This window comes from Sceloporus undulatus, chromosome 4 (genome assembly GCF_019175285.1).
Source record: "Sceloporus undulatus isolate JIND9_A2432 ecotype Alabama chromosome 4, SceUnd_v1.1, whole genome shotgun sequence".
Classification (NCBI taxonomy): domain Eukaryota; kingdom Metazoa; phylum Chordata; class Lepidosauria; order Squamata; family Phrynosomatidae; genus Sceloporus; species Sceloporus undulatus.
The window spans coordinates 178,375,080-178,393,903 of record NC_056525.1 but is presented as its reverse complement, the minus strand read 5'-3'; the positions used below and the strand labels follow the sequence as shown (position 1 = coordinate 178,393,903).

General features: G+C 38.4%; 1 protein-coding gene across 3 annotated transcripts in view; it reads left to right on the top strand.

Annotated features, from left to right (window-relative positions):
* Positions 1-18,824, top strand: part of NFATC1 (nuclear factor of activated T cells 1) — a 157,237-nt gene that overhangs the window by 73,162 nt on the left and 65,251 nt on the right. For all 3 annotated transcript variants that reach the window (XM_042461421.1, XM_042461420.1, XM_042461422.1), the window contains exons 4-6: positions 5,486-5,688; positions 11,023-11,195; positions 11,948-12,088. In XM_042461421.1, coding sequence (XP_042317355.1) covers positions 5,486-5,688; positions 11,023-11,195; positions 11,948-12,088 — 517 coding nt within the window. The remainder of the gene's footprint in view (positions 1-5,485; positions 5,689-11,022; positions 11,196-11,947; positions 12,089-18,824) is intronic.

Here is an 18,824-nt window from a genome sequence, read left to right as displayed (position 1 = left end):
CTGGCAGAGTAAGCCCTGCCATGTGTTATGGCTGGAGTATGGCATGTAAGATTTTCCCAACGATGTGGAAGGTTGAGCAGTTAACTAAAGGCCAGGGCAGCACCATATCAGGGTTTTTAGTTTTAATTGCTGTTTTTATCCTTGATATTGTATTTTTAATATGTTATACTATTTAATACTGTCTTAAGGGGGGAGGGATAAAGTGTTTTTAATTGTCATATTTTATATTTTACTGTTGTTAACCGCCCGGATTGGTTTGCCAGAGGGCGGTATACAAATAATAATAATAATAATAATAATTATTATTATTATTATTATTATTATTATTATTATTATTATTATGCTGATCCATGAAATAGACCCCACCACTTCAGCTTGTCACAATATAGTTCTGATGAGGGCAACTTAGGATATAAGTATAAAAAGGAAAAAGGGAGAGAGGGCGGGGAAAGGAATGTGGCAGCACCTTTAAACTATGGGGTTTTTATTTTAACAAGAGCCTCTGTGGATATTTACCCACTGCTTCAGATGCATTACAGAATGATATTAAAGCCTTGGGTTATGAAGAATATTATAAGTGTGGCAGAGGCAGACAGGTTGGACCCCACTTGACAGCCATAAAATGCAAGTTGAAGCAATTGAAGTCTCTGTTCTTGCTCCACAGATATTAAAATCAGGACCACAGCCAAATTGACCATCTTAATATGGATAGTATCACGTTGGAACTGAGCCCTAGACAGTGCTTCTCCTCAGATTGTCAGAGTCCTGCCACTTTATGTGACAGAGTAAGGTGGCTGCTATTAACAAGTGATTTAATAGTGTTCTTCAGATTAGTTTGTGTTATGGCATAGACTGCAAAATGAAGTGAAGCAGGGAGATGGTAAAAGGATGTTAGCTTAATACAGTCCCTTGTAAAATACAAAACTGTTTGGCATAACTCAAAGCGTAAACTTCTTTTTACCTGTTCCTTTGACAATCCTGTAAATCTTTACCAGAAAATATAAGGTTTGCATCCCAGCAGCATAAGTCATCACTTCCCCAGGCAGCAAATGAGAGGAAATGTGTTATTATTAGTGTATAATCATCGTCTGAGTACATTTTCCCCTTCTTGAATACTTGTAGCTTTTAGAGACTTAAGATGAGTGAACGTATGTAGACCATGGAACTTGTCTGGAGCAAATCAGTGATCCGAAGTTGAAAAATATGATGTAAAAATGATTTTATAAGAAATGTATAAATAAGGCATGGAATTTATGTAAACCCATGCTCTCTCTCTCTCTCTTGCTTATTTTTGCTAATTGGTAGATTGCACCCTATTCTGCAGAACTGAAAATTTGTTACCAATAAATATGGATTATAGTGTTTTCACCTATTTGTTTGTTTTCTAAGTCTTTATATAGCCCCATAAATTGGATTTTGGTGTCCATAGCTCACAGAGGTCTATTTTTATCCCATACCCATGTTACAATTGGCAGGACACCACGTTCTAGGAGGCTTGGATGAGTTAATTAAAATAATAATGCATTCAGTCTTTGCCATAATAAGTTAATGCCTGCTTATAGATAGAATACAAGTCCCTTAACTCTTGATTGGCAGATTGTTTCAAGAAAGATGGAACTAACAAGTCCCAAACTCCAGATGAAGCTGCTAGAAAAATTCAGGCACACTTAAAACAGCTGCTTCTTTGTTTGGTTACAATACTGTAAATAAACATTAAACAAATGTACCAGCTCAAACTTCATGCCCAGCTTCATGATTTCTGGATGTAAACTTTTTATACTCTTTCCAACAATCGTCCTGTATTTGATGGGCATTGATTCAGTACTGATGTGATAATTAAGCATTATCCTCCCTTGTATGGGTATGTCCCTTCAAGTCATCTGTACAAAATTCAAACAAATCGGTTAAAAGCAAATAATAAAAGGTAAAAGTCTGTAATGATGATGTAACATAAAAGACACAATACAGGCCCAAATCAACTTCTTACATACCCCCAGTACTGACTGGATATAAATAACTAAAAATGTTTATAAATTACTTCTGTAATTAATCTCTGTGTTGGATTAATTTTATCAGTATGAGGAGTTTTTTAAGCTGCCTAATCTACATTTATATTCCACAAAATTCATTGTATGCCTGGATATCACATTTGTGTCCTGAATGTCCTTCTCATTTCTTTTCTTTTGTGTCTATCTACTATTGACTTTGATAGTAGTTCTTTCTGTCAGTCTTTTGAATCACAAAGGAAGAATTTGTTAGGACAGTAAGGAATATCTACAAATTTTCTCATTCTTGGTGAGTTACATGTGTCTTGTTTACACTGTAAAAAATATCACCCCTGTGAGATCAGCAGTTATCTTCCTCCCTCTCCCAGTGCAAAACATGATATTTGTATATAAAAAATATTTTATACCTTCCTCCATTTCTTTTTGTGCAAAAAACAGGTGGGCACTTTTTGCATGAGCAACATTTTCACAGAAAACTACCCAAATGTGAAAAGCATTTTTAAAAAATGCACCACACCATAGTTCTTTGGAGTTCACCTAGAAAATGAATAAGCAAAGATGTATATTCCAAGAAAATTGCCATGTCAAAGGAAAGCTCCTTAGTGCCATGTCTTGATCAGTGCCATGGTTTTTAACTAGAAGAGAGGTGATGTAATGAACAGTATTACAGTCTCTTCCCATATTTGTGTGGTATCCTCAACACATTTGGTTTGCATTAGTCCTGAGATGGATGGACATTCCTGATGTAGTGTTTCATTTAGAAGGCCTGATGCTTTTCCTCAGGAATTTCCCCATTCCATATCATCATCACACCTTCTCCTATTTGAAGGGGAGAAAACCCACACTTTCAACAGCAAAAAAGCTAACACTCAGATGGCTCATAATTGATTAGCCTTTAAAATGTTCATGCAACACTGTTTTAAAAGTTCGTCTCTGATAAAAAAACATTTGTTGAAATGGTCAGCAATGTGGTGTTGGGTCTTGTGCAGCCTTCAGAGCTATTTCAGCTGTATTGTACTATCTGAATTTAAATTGAAAGTCAGAGGAGCAAATACTGTGCAACCATCTTGGCAGTTGTCCAGACAGCCCCAGTAAAACATCCTCCTCCCATCTTCCTGGTGAGCAATTCAGATGATGCAGGGCCCAGGTTTGCTGCAAACTGTCCATTATACAAATGCAAAAGTATCAATTATAACTGGACAAGCATAGGTTAAAGTTATATCCACTGGGCCTTTGTCACCTATGGCATCCAAGGCAGGTGGGATACAAGTGATTTTATCAATGAAATGGCATACAAACACTTCTGAAATTATTGTAGTATTTTTCACCATTATCAGACCTCCTCTTGTGTCCTGTGTACTCATTGTTTTAGCTTCAACAACAAGGATCGATAGGATGACTTCTGGACAGGCAGGGGTTGGTGTGGAGATACGTTCTGAAGACCTTTTCACAAGAACAGCCTCTGTGCTGCCTAGAGAGTCACTTCCAAAAATCTCCCTATACACACACGCACACACAAACAGATGAAACTCGTATTTGTACTAAAGAGTAGCTTAAAGGAATGTTTTTTTAAAAACAGTTGCAAAAAAGTTATCACTCTGTGTTATTTATTTGCCTCTAACAGCGCTTGTATGTGTGTGTTGTTGTTGTGTTTGCTAGCAAAGGCATTTCACAAACATAAATGGGGAAAGAGTGCCAGTTATGCCAGATATAATGGACCTTTGCGTGCAACAGAAAGGCTCTCTTTGGCAGACTTTTAGTGGCGTGCACACAAGAAGCTCTGCCTGAGTTGTATAGCTTGCCAAGAAGTAGCCAGACGCTAGCTCAGATTGAACTACTTAGCAGAGGTTTCCCCCTTGCTTGCCTCTTCCAATCTGCAGTTTTGACGTGTTATGTTTAGGCATTATGTGTATTACTGCTGTGCAAACTCCAGTTGGATGGCCCCCCTATCTTAAAGTAGCCAACAGAAAAGGCGAAGCAGAGCAGCATGAGCTCAGCTAAAACTCTTGACATCCATCAGTTTTCAGCCTAGGTGTCTTATAAAATATTTCTCTAAAACATATGGCTCATGATTATGAGTGAGGCCTCAGTACTAGGGGCTGAAAAGAACCTGGTTGCGCAGACGCCTGCAAAAATGATGTCAGGCCTTAGATTCTAAGCTTAGAATGTTGACATTTTTCCACACCTCTTCGCTGTTTAAGTACTACAATGGGCCCTTGGTATTTGCTGCATTTTGGTTTCTGGACATACACACATCCCGTGGATACCAAAATGCTCAAGTACTCAAGTCCCATAAAATGCAATGGTAGAGTAAAATGGTGTCCCTTATATGAAATTGTAAAATCAAGGTTTGCTTTTTGGAATATTTTTCAGCTGTGGATGCTTGAATCCATGGATAAAGAATCCATGGAAATGGAGGGCCTACTATATCTAAAGATATTTTCTGCTTCCTAAGGCTTTGAAACATTATTTTCCAGATATGGGCAGTAGACAACACTAAAGGTGATGCTACATAGGGTCTCTTAAGCCTAAATTATGAGATCCAGTGTGGTATAGTGATTTGTGTGTTGGACTGTGACTCTGGACACCAGGATCTGATTCCCTGATTGAGCATAAAAACCCACTGGGTGACCCTGGGCATGCCACACTCTCTCAGCCTCAGAAAATGGCAATGGCAAACCCCCTCTGAAGAAACCTATAATAGAAAAGCCTATGATAGATTCACCTTAGGGTCACCATAAATTAGAAATGACTTGGAGACACACAGCAACAACAACAAGCCTTATTTAGCTGCTATTAATCTGTGTAGAAGGAAGCACATGAAAAGGGAAAATATCTGTCTCTCTGTCACCATTTCCATCAACTTCTGGTATTGAGAGAGGCTTACTGAATAAGAGTTTTTATCTGTGGAGTCTCTCCATGTAATTCAGAACCCTCATTTTTCAAGGCTTGAAATCATGCAAAGAACCTCCATGTGATACTATCTCATTCAGAAAATCACCCTGCACATATGGAAAGAGGAAGGTTTGTTCATCTCTCTTCTTTGTACATTTGCTCTACTACACAGGTTGCTAGTGGATAAATAGGAATCTGGTTTTCATGCTTCCACTGGCTTGGCTTTTCTGGAGAAAACACAGACTTCATTGTTATCAACCCCTTCCCCCACTTTTTTTCATAGGAAATTTTGGAATGTATGAAGCACTGCTGTTCAAAGTCTGTCTGAAATGCCTGGGGTCTTCTATAATAATGAGAAATTCTCAGAGTGCACCTTTTTATTGTTTCAATATTGTGTTACCAAAAAATAATAATAATGTGTGTGTCTTTGTGTGTGTAGGGTAAGAGGGGAGAAAGCTTAACACTTAGCACCTGTCATAAGTTTTTCTCCTTAAATTAGACTCCCTTGCTTATAAAAATTTAATAGATTCCTAGCAGTTTAGGTGTACAGTGCTTAGAAGGACTTTTTTCTGTTCTCTTGCCAGCTACACGGTTACTTAGAAAGTGAGCCACTCACACTACAGCTGTTCATTGGGACTGCAGACGACCGCCTGCTGCGGCCTCATGCCTTCTACCAGGTTCACCGGATCACTGGGAAGACGGTTTCCACAACCAGCCATGAAACAATCCTCTCCAACACCAAAGTCTTGGAAATTCCACTTCTTCCTGAGAACAACATGAGAGCAATGTAAGGCCTACTTTTTCTTTGTACAGAGATGCTTTGTACTTTCTGACCACCCTTTCTACCACATCTTGGGAAAGTTACTTTTTTTTCCTTTTTTTCTTTTTTTTAATTGCATCTTCAAGAATTTCTTAGCCAGTTTGGCCACAGAGTTAAAAACAAAACATTAACTACTCCTAGCTGTGTTTTAAAAAAATGTGAAATTTCCCCCAGTTGTACAATCTTACACAATTACTAGCAATTTTCCATAGATTTTATAGAGTACTGTAGCTTGTTCATGATCATTTCAATGTCCAAAATTTCACATATATTGATATAGGACAACAGATTGTATATGTGTGTGGGTTCCCTCTAGAGTTTCATCCAGTGTGCTTCTTTGCCATTTAAAATCAGTATATCGGTTACAGAGCTGTAAATATCTCTTACCTCAGCTCCTGCTTTTATGTTTTTAACCTGACACCACTTTATTCCTCTAGGCTATTCTGCAAGAAACAGAATTCTCCCTAAGAAAAAGAGTAGGCTTGTGTGTTTGTGCGTCTCTTAAGAGGAAATTTAATCAGGGTCTGTTTTGAGGTTGTAACTAAATGTTGCATGCATGTTCCTCTGTAATTTTATTTTTTGAAAAACAAAACGGCATAGGAGTCTTGAGTAAAAGACTAGGGGTAGATTGGGAACAAAGGGAAGAGAGAAAGAAAGAGAGATTGAAGCTGCCCAGTTCTCTCCGCTCCCCGCAACTTTTTTTCTCTTACCAGCAGCTTTGCTTCCTACATAGGAGTGAATATGGGGCAGTACAGATGGATGGCTCTGTGCCGCCCATCTTTGCCCGCATCTGTGCTGCAGCGGCTCCTTTTTTGTGCCATCAAAAGGGCTGCGATGCAGCCCTATGACGGCTCTTCTCCCCAGAGCAGTTTGGGAGCTCAGGCTCCTGCACGTCATGGATGTGCGCCCTGTGTGGGTGGGGTTGTGCAATCATGGCGGTGCCCACACGTCATAGGGCTCAGGACCGTGCAATTGGTGTGTGCTCCCGAGTCCTACTATCGCTGCCAGGACACCACTTCCTGGCGGTATGTACCAGTCCTATGATTCCCATATCTGGTGGTTTTGAGAGGGGGAAATGGTTGCAGCCCAGCCATCCCACCCTGTTAGGCCTACACAAAGATGAGAGTCTTCCATAGCTGCATGTTTGGGGGTATTTGTTTTGTTTTGTTGATATTGTTTTTAAAGAGGGAAAGTATACACATGGCTTCATATTTTACATAGGTTTCGTTCTGAAACTCTGAAACTGTGTTGAGACAACAGGAAAACTTCCCACTTATTTTACATAAAATATATAATTCAAGGTAAATACATGTTGGTAAAAACCAAATGAAAAATGAGATGAACAGTTAAGACTAAATATTCTGAAATAATAATAATAATAATAATAATAATAATAATAATAATAATAATCATGTCTCCCAGTGTTATCTCATTTGCACACACACAAAAAAGTAATTAGAAGAAGATTAAGCCTAGGCAACCAAACCTCTATCTAATTACTAATCCCAACTAGAGGATACCTATTGAATCAATGGGATTTACATAAAGGTTGATTTACCATTCCACTGTTGATTCAGTGGGTCTGCTTTAGTCAGAATTGGAAACTGGATAGAGAGCCAGCATGGTGTGGTCATTTGAGTATTGTACTATGGCCCTGGAGACCAGGTTTCAATTTCCTGCACCAGCCATGGAAACACACTGGGTGATAGTGAGTCACACACTCTCAACCCCAGAAAACTCCATGATAGGTTTGCCTTTTAGTATCACCATAAATTAGAAACAACTTGATGACGTAGCAACAACAGTTTAGACCTAAGGCTCCATTTTCATCCTCTACTTAAAAGTTGTATTTTTAAAGAACAAAGAGAAACAACCATCTGCTGATTTGCTATATTTCTAATGGCAGCTGGAGTTTTAGAGTAGAGAGAGCAAGACTAACAGCTGGCGGCAGTATGTCAGAAAAAGATTAGGTGGAAAAGCCAGGAATTTAAGGGACCACCAATACACACAACAATCTGGGAGTAAACCTCACTGGATACAATGGGACTTAGCAAACATGCATTGTATTGTGCTTTGAGAGTGCCAAAAATATGGCTGAATTTCCATAAAAAGCAGTGTCCATTGCAGAGGGAGTCACATAACTGATAGCAATGAACCTCTCTTCGTTATGAATGTGGAGATGGGTCTCTTGCTTTCTAGTGTTGCTGCGCATTTAATTTCTATACGCGGTTATCCAAATCTCATCTGCCTGAAACTCCTAAGAGTCACTGTCAGTACATTAATGTGTAAAAAACCATCTTGATTGTCAAGGTTGATGAAGTATTCTAGGCAGAGCTCAAGTAATAGCATTATGTCCGACACATTACTTTTTGGAATAGCTATTTCAGAAAGAGTAATAATTGCTGCTGTTGTTACTTTTTCCTTGTATGGGATAACATGTATTTTTCTTGTTACTTTGAGGGAGGGACTCAGCTGCTTTAGGTAACTGTATGAAGAGATCCCCCCCCCCAAAAAAAAATCAGGCCATTTTCTTTTTAGATGAATTCCCCCAATGAACTGAAAATAATAATAATAAAAATTTAATGAGAAATGCTGAAACAGTACCATGCCTAACTAGATTTTTTTTCAATATTAACAGCAACAAGTTCCTTTGGTGAGTTTTATAATGAGTTACATAATTAATTACTTTTTTTAAAAAAAAAAGTTAATTTACAACCTTTCATCCTGGATTCCTGATAAACCATTTGTGCCACATATATATGTATTTACATAGGCCCTGAAAGACTATTCAGAAATTACATTGATAACCTCCGAAGACTTTCAATAAAAGGAGAAATCATGAAGCTTCATGTTTAAACACTTTCAATTTACGTTTTTCAGTTATTTGCCCATTCCCCATTCTCTTATGTTTAAAGTGAGGATTTCTTGGATCTATGGCAATAAACATCTCCCTACCATGAAAAAACTAAATTTCTGGAAAAAATGGCTTTCACCAACAGAGCCATAACCTAGCAAATTCTCTTAGAGCTTTATCAAACTAGCAGGCAAACGGGATTTAAATGAGAGTTAAACTAGAGAAAACCAGAAAATGTTGTGTGACAAAACTTCAGGCATTTCCTGATTTTCTCTAGTTTAACTCTCGTTTAAATCCCATTGACAGATTGGTGTTTGCTCCACCACTTATCATTTGCAGCCACACCACATTAAAAAATTATATATTACAGTATGTCAAGGGCATGAAATTGGGCTGACATTAGGATGGTGCATGTCTTATCATCAGTCTGAATTATTCTAGATTTCTACAGCAGGTTTTTTGTGGCTGTCCTATGCTGTGTCTTGCCATGAGGGCAGTTGCCAGCTTACTCCACATGGTCTCAGAGGGTGTGAAACCCTAGGTTCATGCACAAGACTGGTGTAGTGTCAGGGATTATACTGTCTGGCTTTGGTGTCTGATCTGACAGATTTGCTTGCCATCACAGTAGCTCATTGGATAGAGCTTTTTTAAAAAGAAAAGAAAAAAACAAGACTAGAGACAGCTCTGACCATTCTTAATTCTTTATAGCAGAAGAGTTATGCCAAATTCTAGTTGAAAGTGCATGTGGAAACTGGCTCTGTTCCACTGAAGTTAATGGCAAGAAGTCAATTTATATAAATGGAGCATATGGCCAGTCAACTTCCCAATTACTGATGTTAAGTTACTCTTTTCTTGTCTTTGGCAGACATGTAGCATATTCGTCTTCTTCATAACTTGCATAATAATGACAAATTTAATGGAAATTTGGTATGCCAATAGGATGAATCTTTTCTTGGTGTTGAAACGCGTTGTTGTATTTTTGCATATCAGGTGCCCTGCTGGAAAACTGCCTTACAATAAAGGACTGGTTCAGACATCATGCCAAATCATGGGTTTGGCCCAGTGAAAACAAGCTGCCAAGGAGCATGATCTGGACTTGCACACTCCTTCCTCCTCTTATGATACTCAGTGATTTCTGTCCTGTTTCCTAGTTTGAGACAAACCATAGTTTACTAGTTCATTTGAATTGGCTAACAATGGTTTGTGCTAACTCTGCAAACCAGGACCAGGATTTGACTGATGAACTCTTATCAATAGATCTCTCCCCACAAAGTACCTATATGCCCACAACAAGGCATTCTTTTTTTCCTCCCTCTCACAGTCCTGAGTGCCATCCAAACCTTTGCTCTAGGGGGTTTCCCACCCCTCCAAAGCAAATATGATAGATGTTCAGAGGCTACATTAGGAGTCAGAGGGTGAGAGTACCTCCTTCTGCATTAGCCATCAGTGGAAGAACTCTCACCAACTCAGTTGGATCCTGGCCCTGGACTACATACCAAAGTTAAACATGTATTTCTCGTCCAGGTTTACAAGGCAAACCTCTTCAAATCAAGAAAACAGGAGGAGATTGCTGTATGTAATGGAAAGGCAGCATTTACAGGCCTGGGACTTACTTGAAGGATCATTTTAATAGCATCCAGTTGTGTTATATCTCAGTCAGGAAAAAGCCTCAGAGACTGAAAGCTAATGAGGGAGGTGATGTTGCTCTAATTTTACAAACATACTGTGCCTCTTCCATCATAATGAAGACTGGCTGAGTAAATCATTGAGCCAGAGTCTATAAATTGTCATGATCCTATTGCAGTCATGGTTATAATTTTAATTAAACTTTCCCCCTCAGATTTGGCATTTATAAGGCTCACTATGTCTGTTTTCATAACACTTCACTCATTTTAACAGTGGGATTACAACTAAAATCTAGGCATTCTCTTATCATTACACTTTGTATTTAGGTCCTGATTCTGGAAAAGCAGGAGGAAAATTGATCTTCCACCATTCCTTTCTAACCTCATATGCATTGCTAGGTACAGTCTGATACCAGTGAACTAGTTTCTATCTTGGACTAACTTCAGGCTAGAAAAACTGCTCCAGTTTGTGCATTTCAATGGCATTTTAGCAATTGGTGCTAAAATAAAGAGTGAGGATCATGAAGGACACATAGGGGCTTCTTGTCATAGACTGTGCCTCGTGCTTTGGGTAACTGACTTCTGGATCAAGATCTCTTGATAAAATGATAAAAAAGTATGGACTTCCTAGGGAATTTAATTCTGTGTATGGATACTATGTGGAAGTTCGTATTTAGCATCTGTAAGCCCATATCTCCCTCTCTCAAATTGATGTGAAACGTGAAGATAATTTGAACATATCTCACTCAGGAAGCTTGCAAAATTAAGTTAAAATGCCTTGTTTTTGTTTTTTGTTTTTTAATTTTATTTTTTGGGGAATAGCATTGACTGTGCTGGAATACTGAAGCTTAGAAATTCAGACATTGAGCTGAGGAAAGGAGAAACTGACATTGGGAGAAAGAACACACGTGTTCGACTGGTCTTCCGTGTTCATATCCCCCAGCCTAATGGGAGAACACTTTCTCTTCAAGTAGCCTCCAACCCAATTGAGTGTTGTAAGTAATATTTCCGTTTGTGTGTGTGCCTGCATGTCTGCATACATACATGTGTGTTCTGTGCCAATAGGTGCTGTCCAAATTCCAAAAAATATGAATCTTGCAATTGTAATATTGTACAAGTTTTTTAGTTTGCCCTATGAAATGGTGGCTTAAAATAAAGCTAAATGTGCCATGCTGTTTTTCTGAAAAAATACATTACTGAAAATTCAGCCAGAGCAATACTCTCCTTGAAGAAAATACTTTAGTTTAAAATACTGCCTGCAAAAATTGAAGTGCCCGAATTTTGATAAGGTTGATAAAATTCTCATTGTTTCACGATCAGGATGAAACTCCCAAATTTGGAAGTAAAATCTTACAAGTAATGGCAACATGTTACTGTACTTCTTTGTGAGCAGTATATTCACTTTTAGAAAGTAATGTAACAACTAGTAACATCAGTTCTTTGGAGTTGGTCCATAAAGAAAAATATTTACTAGGTACTCCTAAAATATTACTTTCAGTGGAGAAGTTGAGGGGGGAGGGAATTTTGTATTTTTAATGTCTTAAAATTAAAATTAACCAAAAGTAGCTCATTAGCAAAAAGTAGCATTAATGTGTTACTCTTTCAATAGTGAGTCCTCAGGAACATCAGTGAGATAAAAGACAGGTTTTTCCAAGTTTTGGAAATTCCTCACTCCTAGTTTGTGTATGCATGTATACCATAATTTATTATGTTTTGATTATGGAACTTTTCTTTTTCATCTCATTAGCTCAGAGATCTGCTCAGGAACTGCCTTTGGTAGAGAAGCAAAGTGTTGACAGCTACCATGTGATGGGTGGAAAGAAAATGATACTGAGTGGGCACAACTTTCTTCAAGACTCCAAAGTCATATTTGTGGAGAAAGCTCCAGGTATTTCAAACACTGGTCCTAAAAACTAGTGCAGATGTTATGTGCCTGTAATGCTATTGATGGTGATAATGCATTGGAATAAAAATAATTATACCCTCACCTTAAGCATTTATTGTCTGATACAGCAAAGTTTATATGCTTTCAAAAGGACCACTAACAGTCTGATTCTACATATGTGGGAGAGGAATTCCTCACCCCAGAATTTTTGGATGTAGTTCTCCCTCTCCCGATCATTTCTGAGCTGCTTATGGTTATTCTGAAGCCACTGAATTTCTTATCAAAGCCTTAAAAATATGTTCTTTTCTCAATTCCTTTAAAATGTACCTGGTAAATGTTGCTGTTCTGTAAAACAAACATGTAATTGGCATTTGTAGGAACTTCTCATACAGTCTTGGTTTAATGGCATGTTTACCTACACAGAGGCTGTCATCTGGTTAGTGACATACACAAGTGTAAATTAACCTTACACTATGTATGTCTGGTTTTGGTTGCTGTGCAGGTTACTGTTCCCTTCGTCCTAACACAGTGGCCAAAACCCTAGATCTACTATAGACCTCTCTAAAGCCCTCAAATCCAGCCATTCCATACCCAGTGGAGAATGGAGGGAGAATTACAGAAGCGCCTGGTTATGTTCAATACTCCGACACAAAATGATTACTTCAGCTGCTGCAATGTCTGAAAGAAGACTGTGGGATAATTGCTTTGCATCTGGCTATGTTTATGTTGCCTCACCACTCCCCACCAGGAATGAGATGGCCATGGTGGGATGATTCAGTGGGTCTGTGGCAGGTCCAGGGAGTGCTAAAAGGCTCAGTATAGTTGTTGTTCACATACTGAACTACTATGCTACACTAAGCCATGCAGGATTGTGGCCAACAAACTAATTTTCATAATAATCAAATCAAGTACACCTCATCATCTTTCTGCTTGGATAGGCTCTCCTGTGAGCTGGGAAATCCTGCTGAATAAAGTGGAATACAACACAGGAGATTGAGAGACTAGGGATTCACTGCAAATTGACCAGAAGCACCTTCTGTAAGCAGCAGCCCCCCCCCTTTTTTTTTAAATAAAATATGATTACTTTAAGGTTAGTGATAGGGAATCCTAGAAAACCATTGAGTTCATCTACATATTTGGGATTATTATTATTATTATTATTATTAATGTTGACATTTTTGGTATCAGATTTGCATCCATTCATTCTCTTGTGTAAAGAGTGCTCTAGTAAATAGCAGAAAGGCACCATTGTCGGGAATTGGAGAGAAATGAGCCCATGGATGATCTTAGTAAATCCTATAATAGATTTTCAGTAGATCCACACACATTGGGACAATGATTTTTATTTTTATTTTATTTTTACATTGGTAGGGATGTGTGAAGTAGCTGTTTGAATGCTGTCATTATTCTGATGCAGGAAATGAAGAGTCAGTGTACACATCTTTTGATGAAAGCTGTTTTAGCACCAAACAGTATGTGATGTGGGAAAGCCATGACTGGATTTCCTCACTTTTTAAAAAAAAGATTAACCTTTTAAAAGACCTATATTGGCTATGTACTGAACCTGGAGCAGTGTTGTTGCAGGAAATGTTTGTTCTGCATTTTTCTTCTTATTTAAATCAACTCTTCTCACATAGAAATGCTTGAGCAAGCTGCACAGGAAAAAAATTCTTCTCAGACTTTATTAACCAACATGATACAGAATGATATATCAGATTGTCTCTTCCTATATGTTTATACACTGCGTAGAATCCTAAAACGTGGTTTGCTAATCTCCATGTTCACACCATATACTCATACAACAACATTAAGCACAAATCATCTAATCATTTTAACATTTTAAGTATGTATTTGTGAATATGGAAAGAAAATGTAGTTACTCTCTTTACCTTAAATCACTAGCGATCTGTTTAAAACTATATAAAACTATATGGAATACAAGTGACCCAGGTGGCAGGTGGGAGGGAAAGCCAAGTGAGAGATGCAAAACCTTATTCAAGGGAATTAAATTTGATACTGAAAATCAGATAAGATGAGAGAAACAAATTACATAGGCAAGAGAGAAACTCTTGCTGTCAAGGAAAAGCCTACGAGGTACACAATTTTTTAAAACCCCCAAATATGTCCATATAAAGATGAATGAATTGTAATATAAGGTTTGTATAGATACTGCATGTATAACTAAAAATTATTGTGCCTACTTTGACAAGTCTATATACATGACAAGTGGAGACCCATCTTTCCCTTCTCTTGACCTTCTGGGAGGAAATATATACATTCATGACTATCCAATATCATATATATAATTTGGCCCTTAGACTATGGTCTTGTATAGATAAAAAATTTCCTGCTGATGAAATCTTCTATATTGAATGATGGAAGTGGGATAATGAGCATTTCCTAAACCAGGTGTCTTCCAGGTATGTTTGACTACATCTGTCACTATCACCAACCAATACAGCTAATGCCCATGCTTGTTGGCAATGATGAAAGTGGTAAGTAGTCTATTTCGAGGGTACCAGGTTGGAAAATGTTTATGTAAGTGTATACAATCTACATAAAATCTCAGGACAGAATTCTGAAAATGATTTACCATTGAGCCTTTGATCGATCTTACTAGAATTTAGGTCCCAGTTTGAATCACAGATGGTACTTTATTTTAATTCTATTTCTAAAATGACCAAAACTGGTAGTTGTATAAGACAAAACTTTCTAGGACTACCACAACCAGCAAAAGGTTTACAGTTGGAGAAGCACACTTTTGTTACCTTTTTATCTATAAGCACTCCTGTAAACTCTTTTCTGGAGGGCTCTTGACTCCATTTTAAGCTTCAGGGAACTGGGAGAAAGTGGGAAAATATTTGGCACCTTGCTGGATCAAACCTGTCAGTCATTTTTTTTTCTATCAAAAAGCTGGAGAGACTGAGGGCATGTAAATATCAAAGGTCCAACTCAAAAATCAGGGATAGATACATGAATGGATGGGTGGATGGATGGATATAAAATGGCAGCATCAGTAAAATTGAGAGTGGAGGAGGAGGAGCCATTTTTATCTAATGCTTTCTTGTTTTGGAAAGGGTTTCTGCAGCACTAGCACAAACCAGACATTCTGTAACTGCCTCCTGAAACCTCCTGAACTTTAAGCTGTCTCCTAAAGTTTCTTGAGTACTTTGCTTCCCTCAGACATTCAAATGGAGGTGTTGGTAATCACGACTGTTTAACCCTCAACATTCACAGAGTTCCAAAGAGATAGCTGTCCCACTCAGCAATCCATAGCTACCCCTGACAGCACAATACATTAGAGGCACATGTGCTTTTGCTGAGTAAGACACTCTCTTTCAACTGTCAGATTGAGCTGCAGTCAAACAAATGTCCTCTCATAGCCCCTCTCTTTATTCCCCATGTACATAGAATGAATAAGGAACTAAAGATCCACAACTAAGGGATGTCTAAAACAGTGATACCAACAAAATAGGCTAAGTGAAAAAGAGGAGTGGGAGAGGCAGAGCTCATACTGTTTTTTAAAAATAGTATAGTGGGTCCTTGATATTATCTGGGGTTTTGTTACAGCCCCCTCCCCTCCCCAGGGATACCAAAATCTGTGGATACTTAAGTCCCATTAAATGCAATAGCATGATAAATTCATGTCCCTTATATAAAAAATGGCAAAATCAATGTTTGCTTATTGAAGGGCTGACTGTAATTAGGTATTCATTTGGTCCCAGCTGGCTAGTGTTACTTGTTGCTCATTATTTGAAGACTGCCATATTAATACCATATTTCTGGGGGGGGGGTTGTTTTGTTTTTTAAAAACACAATTAAAAATGCAAAATGGCCCAAAATCTGCCTGAAAGGCCCCCGAAGAGCATCATTTTAAGACTAATCAGTTAAATGTTATTCATCACACTAAAACAGGTAACAGATTTACCCATTTTACAAAATGAACACTACTATGGCCATTTTACTACCACACACACACACACACACCCCTCAAAGTTATGTGTTACAAGTAATATTTTTGTGTTGTCTTTCTTCCAAGCTCTGAGGAGGAAGACAGGCTTAGATGTGACCCAACAGCTCGGTCAAGGATTGTGGAGAGTAGATCAAGAAAAAAGAATCCACACAGTGTTTTGAGAAAACCAATAACAATGACCTTTCCCATGCTGGTACCCTTTAATAGCAGGGATATTAGATCCCAACTGCATCATCCTTAAAAGCATAGCTGTTGCCTATGCTGGCTTTGGTGATGGTATTTCTAGTTCTCCACATTTAGAAAGTGTGACCCTGAGGAAACTGAATGATTGGATAAAAATGATTGGAGGTAAACATATATGAGATGCCTTCCAACCTTTTCATGGTGTGCTACAGTGCCTAACAGTGTGCAGAAGAAGTAGCAGTCATGCAGTTCCTCAGCAAGTAAATATATGGACTGGTTATAATATTTCTGTCAGTGCCATTTGCTCAGATATAAGACCCATTGAATTAAATTACATTTATTTCCAGGTCAGTGTGCGTAGAATTACTTCAGAGCTGGGAAGCATACAGCTTCCAGATGGTCAAATCCCAGCATTTTTTACCTATCCTATCCTGGTTAGAATTACTGGGAATTTCATTCTAACATTTGGAGAACTATATGATTCCTATTTCTGGATTATAGTCTAAGGTATTATAACATAATGCATACTTTTTAAATTGCAAATACTTGATTACTGTATGGGTAGTGAATACTTTCCACTTTTGTCAATGTTGCTGTGGCATGGCTTAGTAACATTATTTTTAAAAAGTGTGCATTATTTAACCTTTCCAAACTGAGCTATCAAAACTGAAACTTAGACATAAAAAGGTCTAAACTACAGCCCTGTATCAATTAGTGTAATCTGTTTATACAATATAGGATTCTGCAGAGCGTTTCAGTACATTATAGTTCATTGACTATTATTCTGAGCTGAAGTCATATGAAATGCCTGGCTTTTAAGGGCTAGCTTTCAGCAGCTGTGATCTCTGGATGAATAGTATTATCTTTGCATGGCGGTGGGTGGGGGGATTGGCCTGTCTTAACAATGACTCATGTGAAAGGGAATCCCTGAAGAACGATCAAGTCCATTCTTGAAGTTCATGTCAGCAGCAGAGCAGTGCTGTTACCTTAACTCCCTCATTGCTGCCCTTTGGTAAGCAAACAGGAGAAGCTGTCTATGTGAACATCACATCAGCTGTAGTGTTCTTTGCCTGTGTGTCACCTATTCTGAATGGAATGACCAGACATGAGTACTAGTTACTTAAAATACTTATCTAAAAGTTGGGGAGAATTGTCACACATATGTTGATACGTCAATGTGTGCAAGACCAAAGAAGTGTGAGTACATTTTGGATAAAACATGCTTCATGTTTCTACAAAATCAAAACAAACAGAGAATTCAAACTTAGCTGGTAACTTAGGTCCCATATAGACAGGCCAAAATAAAGCTGCTTTGGGTCACTTTGAAAGTATGCTGTTTAAATAATGCATGCATCCTAAGAGTTCAGAAGCTGCGCCAAAGCCACGATCCAGTCCTAAGGACTGGAGCATGGCTTTGGTGCAGCTTCTGGTCTCTTAGGACACATGCATCACTTAAACAGCATACCTCCAAAGTGACCCAAAGCAGCTTTATTTTGGCCTGTCTGTATGGGGCCTTAGAATAATTTGGAGAACTATTTTTGAAATGGGTTGTCTCTGTGGCTTGTTCATAGATCACTTTATGAACATTATAGGAATCATTTCAGAAGCTCTCCCATTGATGCCTGAGGCTGTAAGTGGTTCTCAGTCTTGAGATTTTTTGGGCCACCTCACAGAAAACCCATCTAGTAGCATGGCCAATGGTTAAGGATTCTGGGAGCTGAAGCCTAAAGCATCTGAAGGACCAAAAGTAGAAAATGCACTGTGCACTACCAATTGTGCCAGTATAATCTTGCCCTGATGATAGTCCCCTTTGAACCCTGCCCATTCTTTTTAAGGACATTTTCAAGATATGTTTATACAGTCAGTTGGAGTAATCTGAAGCATTTAATTGGATACCACCAATATTACCTTCTCTTTTTTGCAGTGTCTTGGGGCCTGTACACACAATACAATTGTAGTGCTATTATTCCACCTTCACTTCCACCATCCTAATTTTCAGCCAGAGTGCTAAAGTGACTCAACAAGCTACAGATTGCAAGATCCACAGGATGGAACTGTGGCAGGTGATGATGCATCGCTGTTTGATAAAACCCCATGGTAGGGTTGTGTTAGGGTTGCCATAGGTTAGAAATGACTTAAAGGTACACAACAACAACAACAAATTAAGTATTTATTCACTTCTGGGATCAAGTTATATGTTTTTGAGAAATAGACTTGATTTCATGATATGTTGGGTATGGATTTTGCTAATACATACTGTTCATTAGACCTGTTGAATTGAATGGGACTCGTGACTAGCTTAAACTTGGGACTTTATCGCACAGGGCTCCTGGGACACAACGAGAACGGTCCCAAAGGAGCCAGGAAGGGAACAGAATGAGTGGGGGATGCATTTTACTGCACACAGAGTCTCTAACTCATTCCGTTCCCTGCCCTTCCGTATCCAGTTCATTCCAGAGAGGAGAAGATTTTTGAGAACTGTTTTGAACAGATCTCAAAAATCTCCTCCTGAGGAATGGATGGGGAACGGAACGGAACAAAATGCGTCCCCTACTCGTCCCTCACGCATTCCAGGCCCCTTCC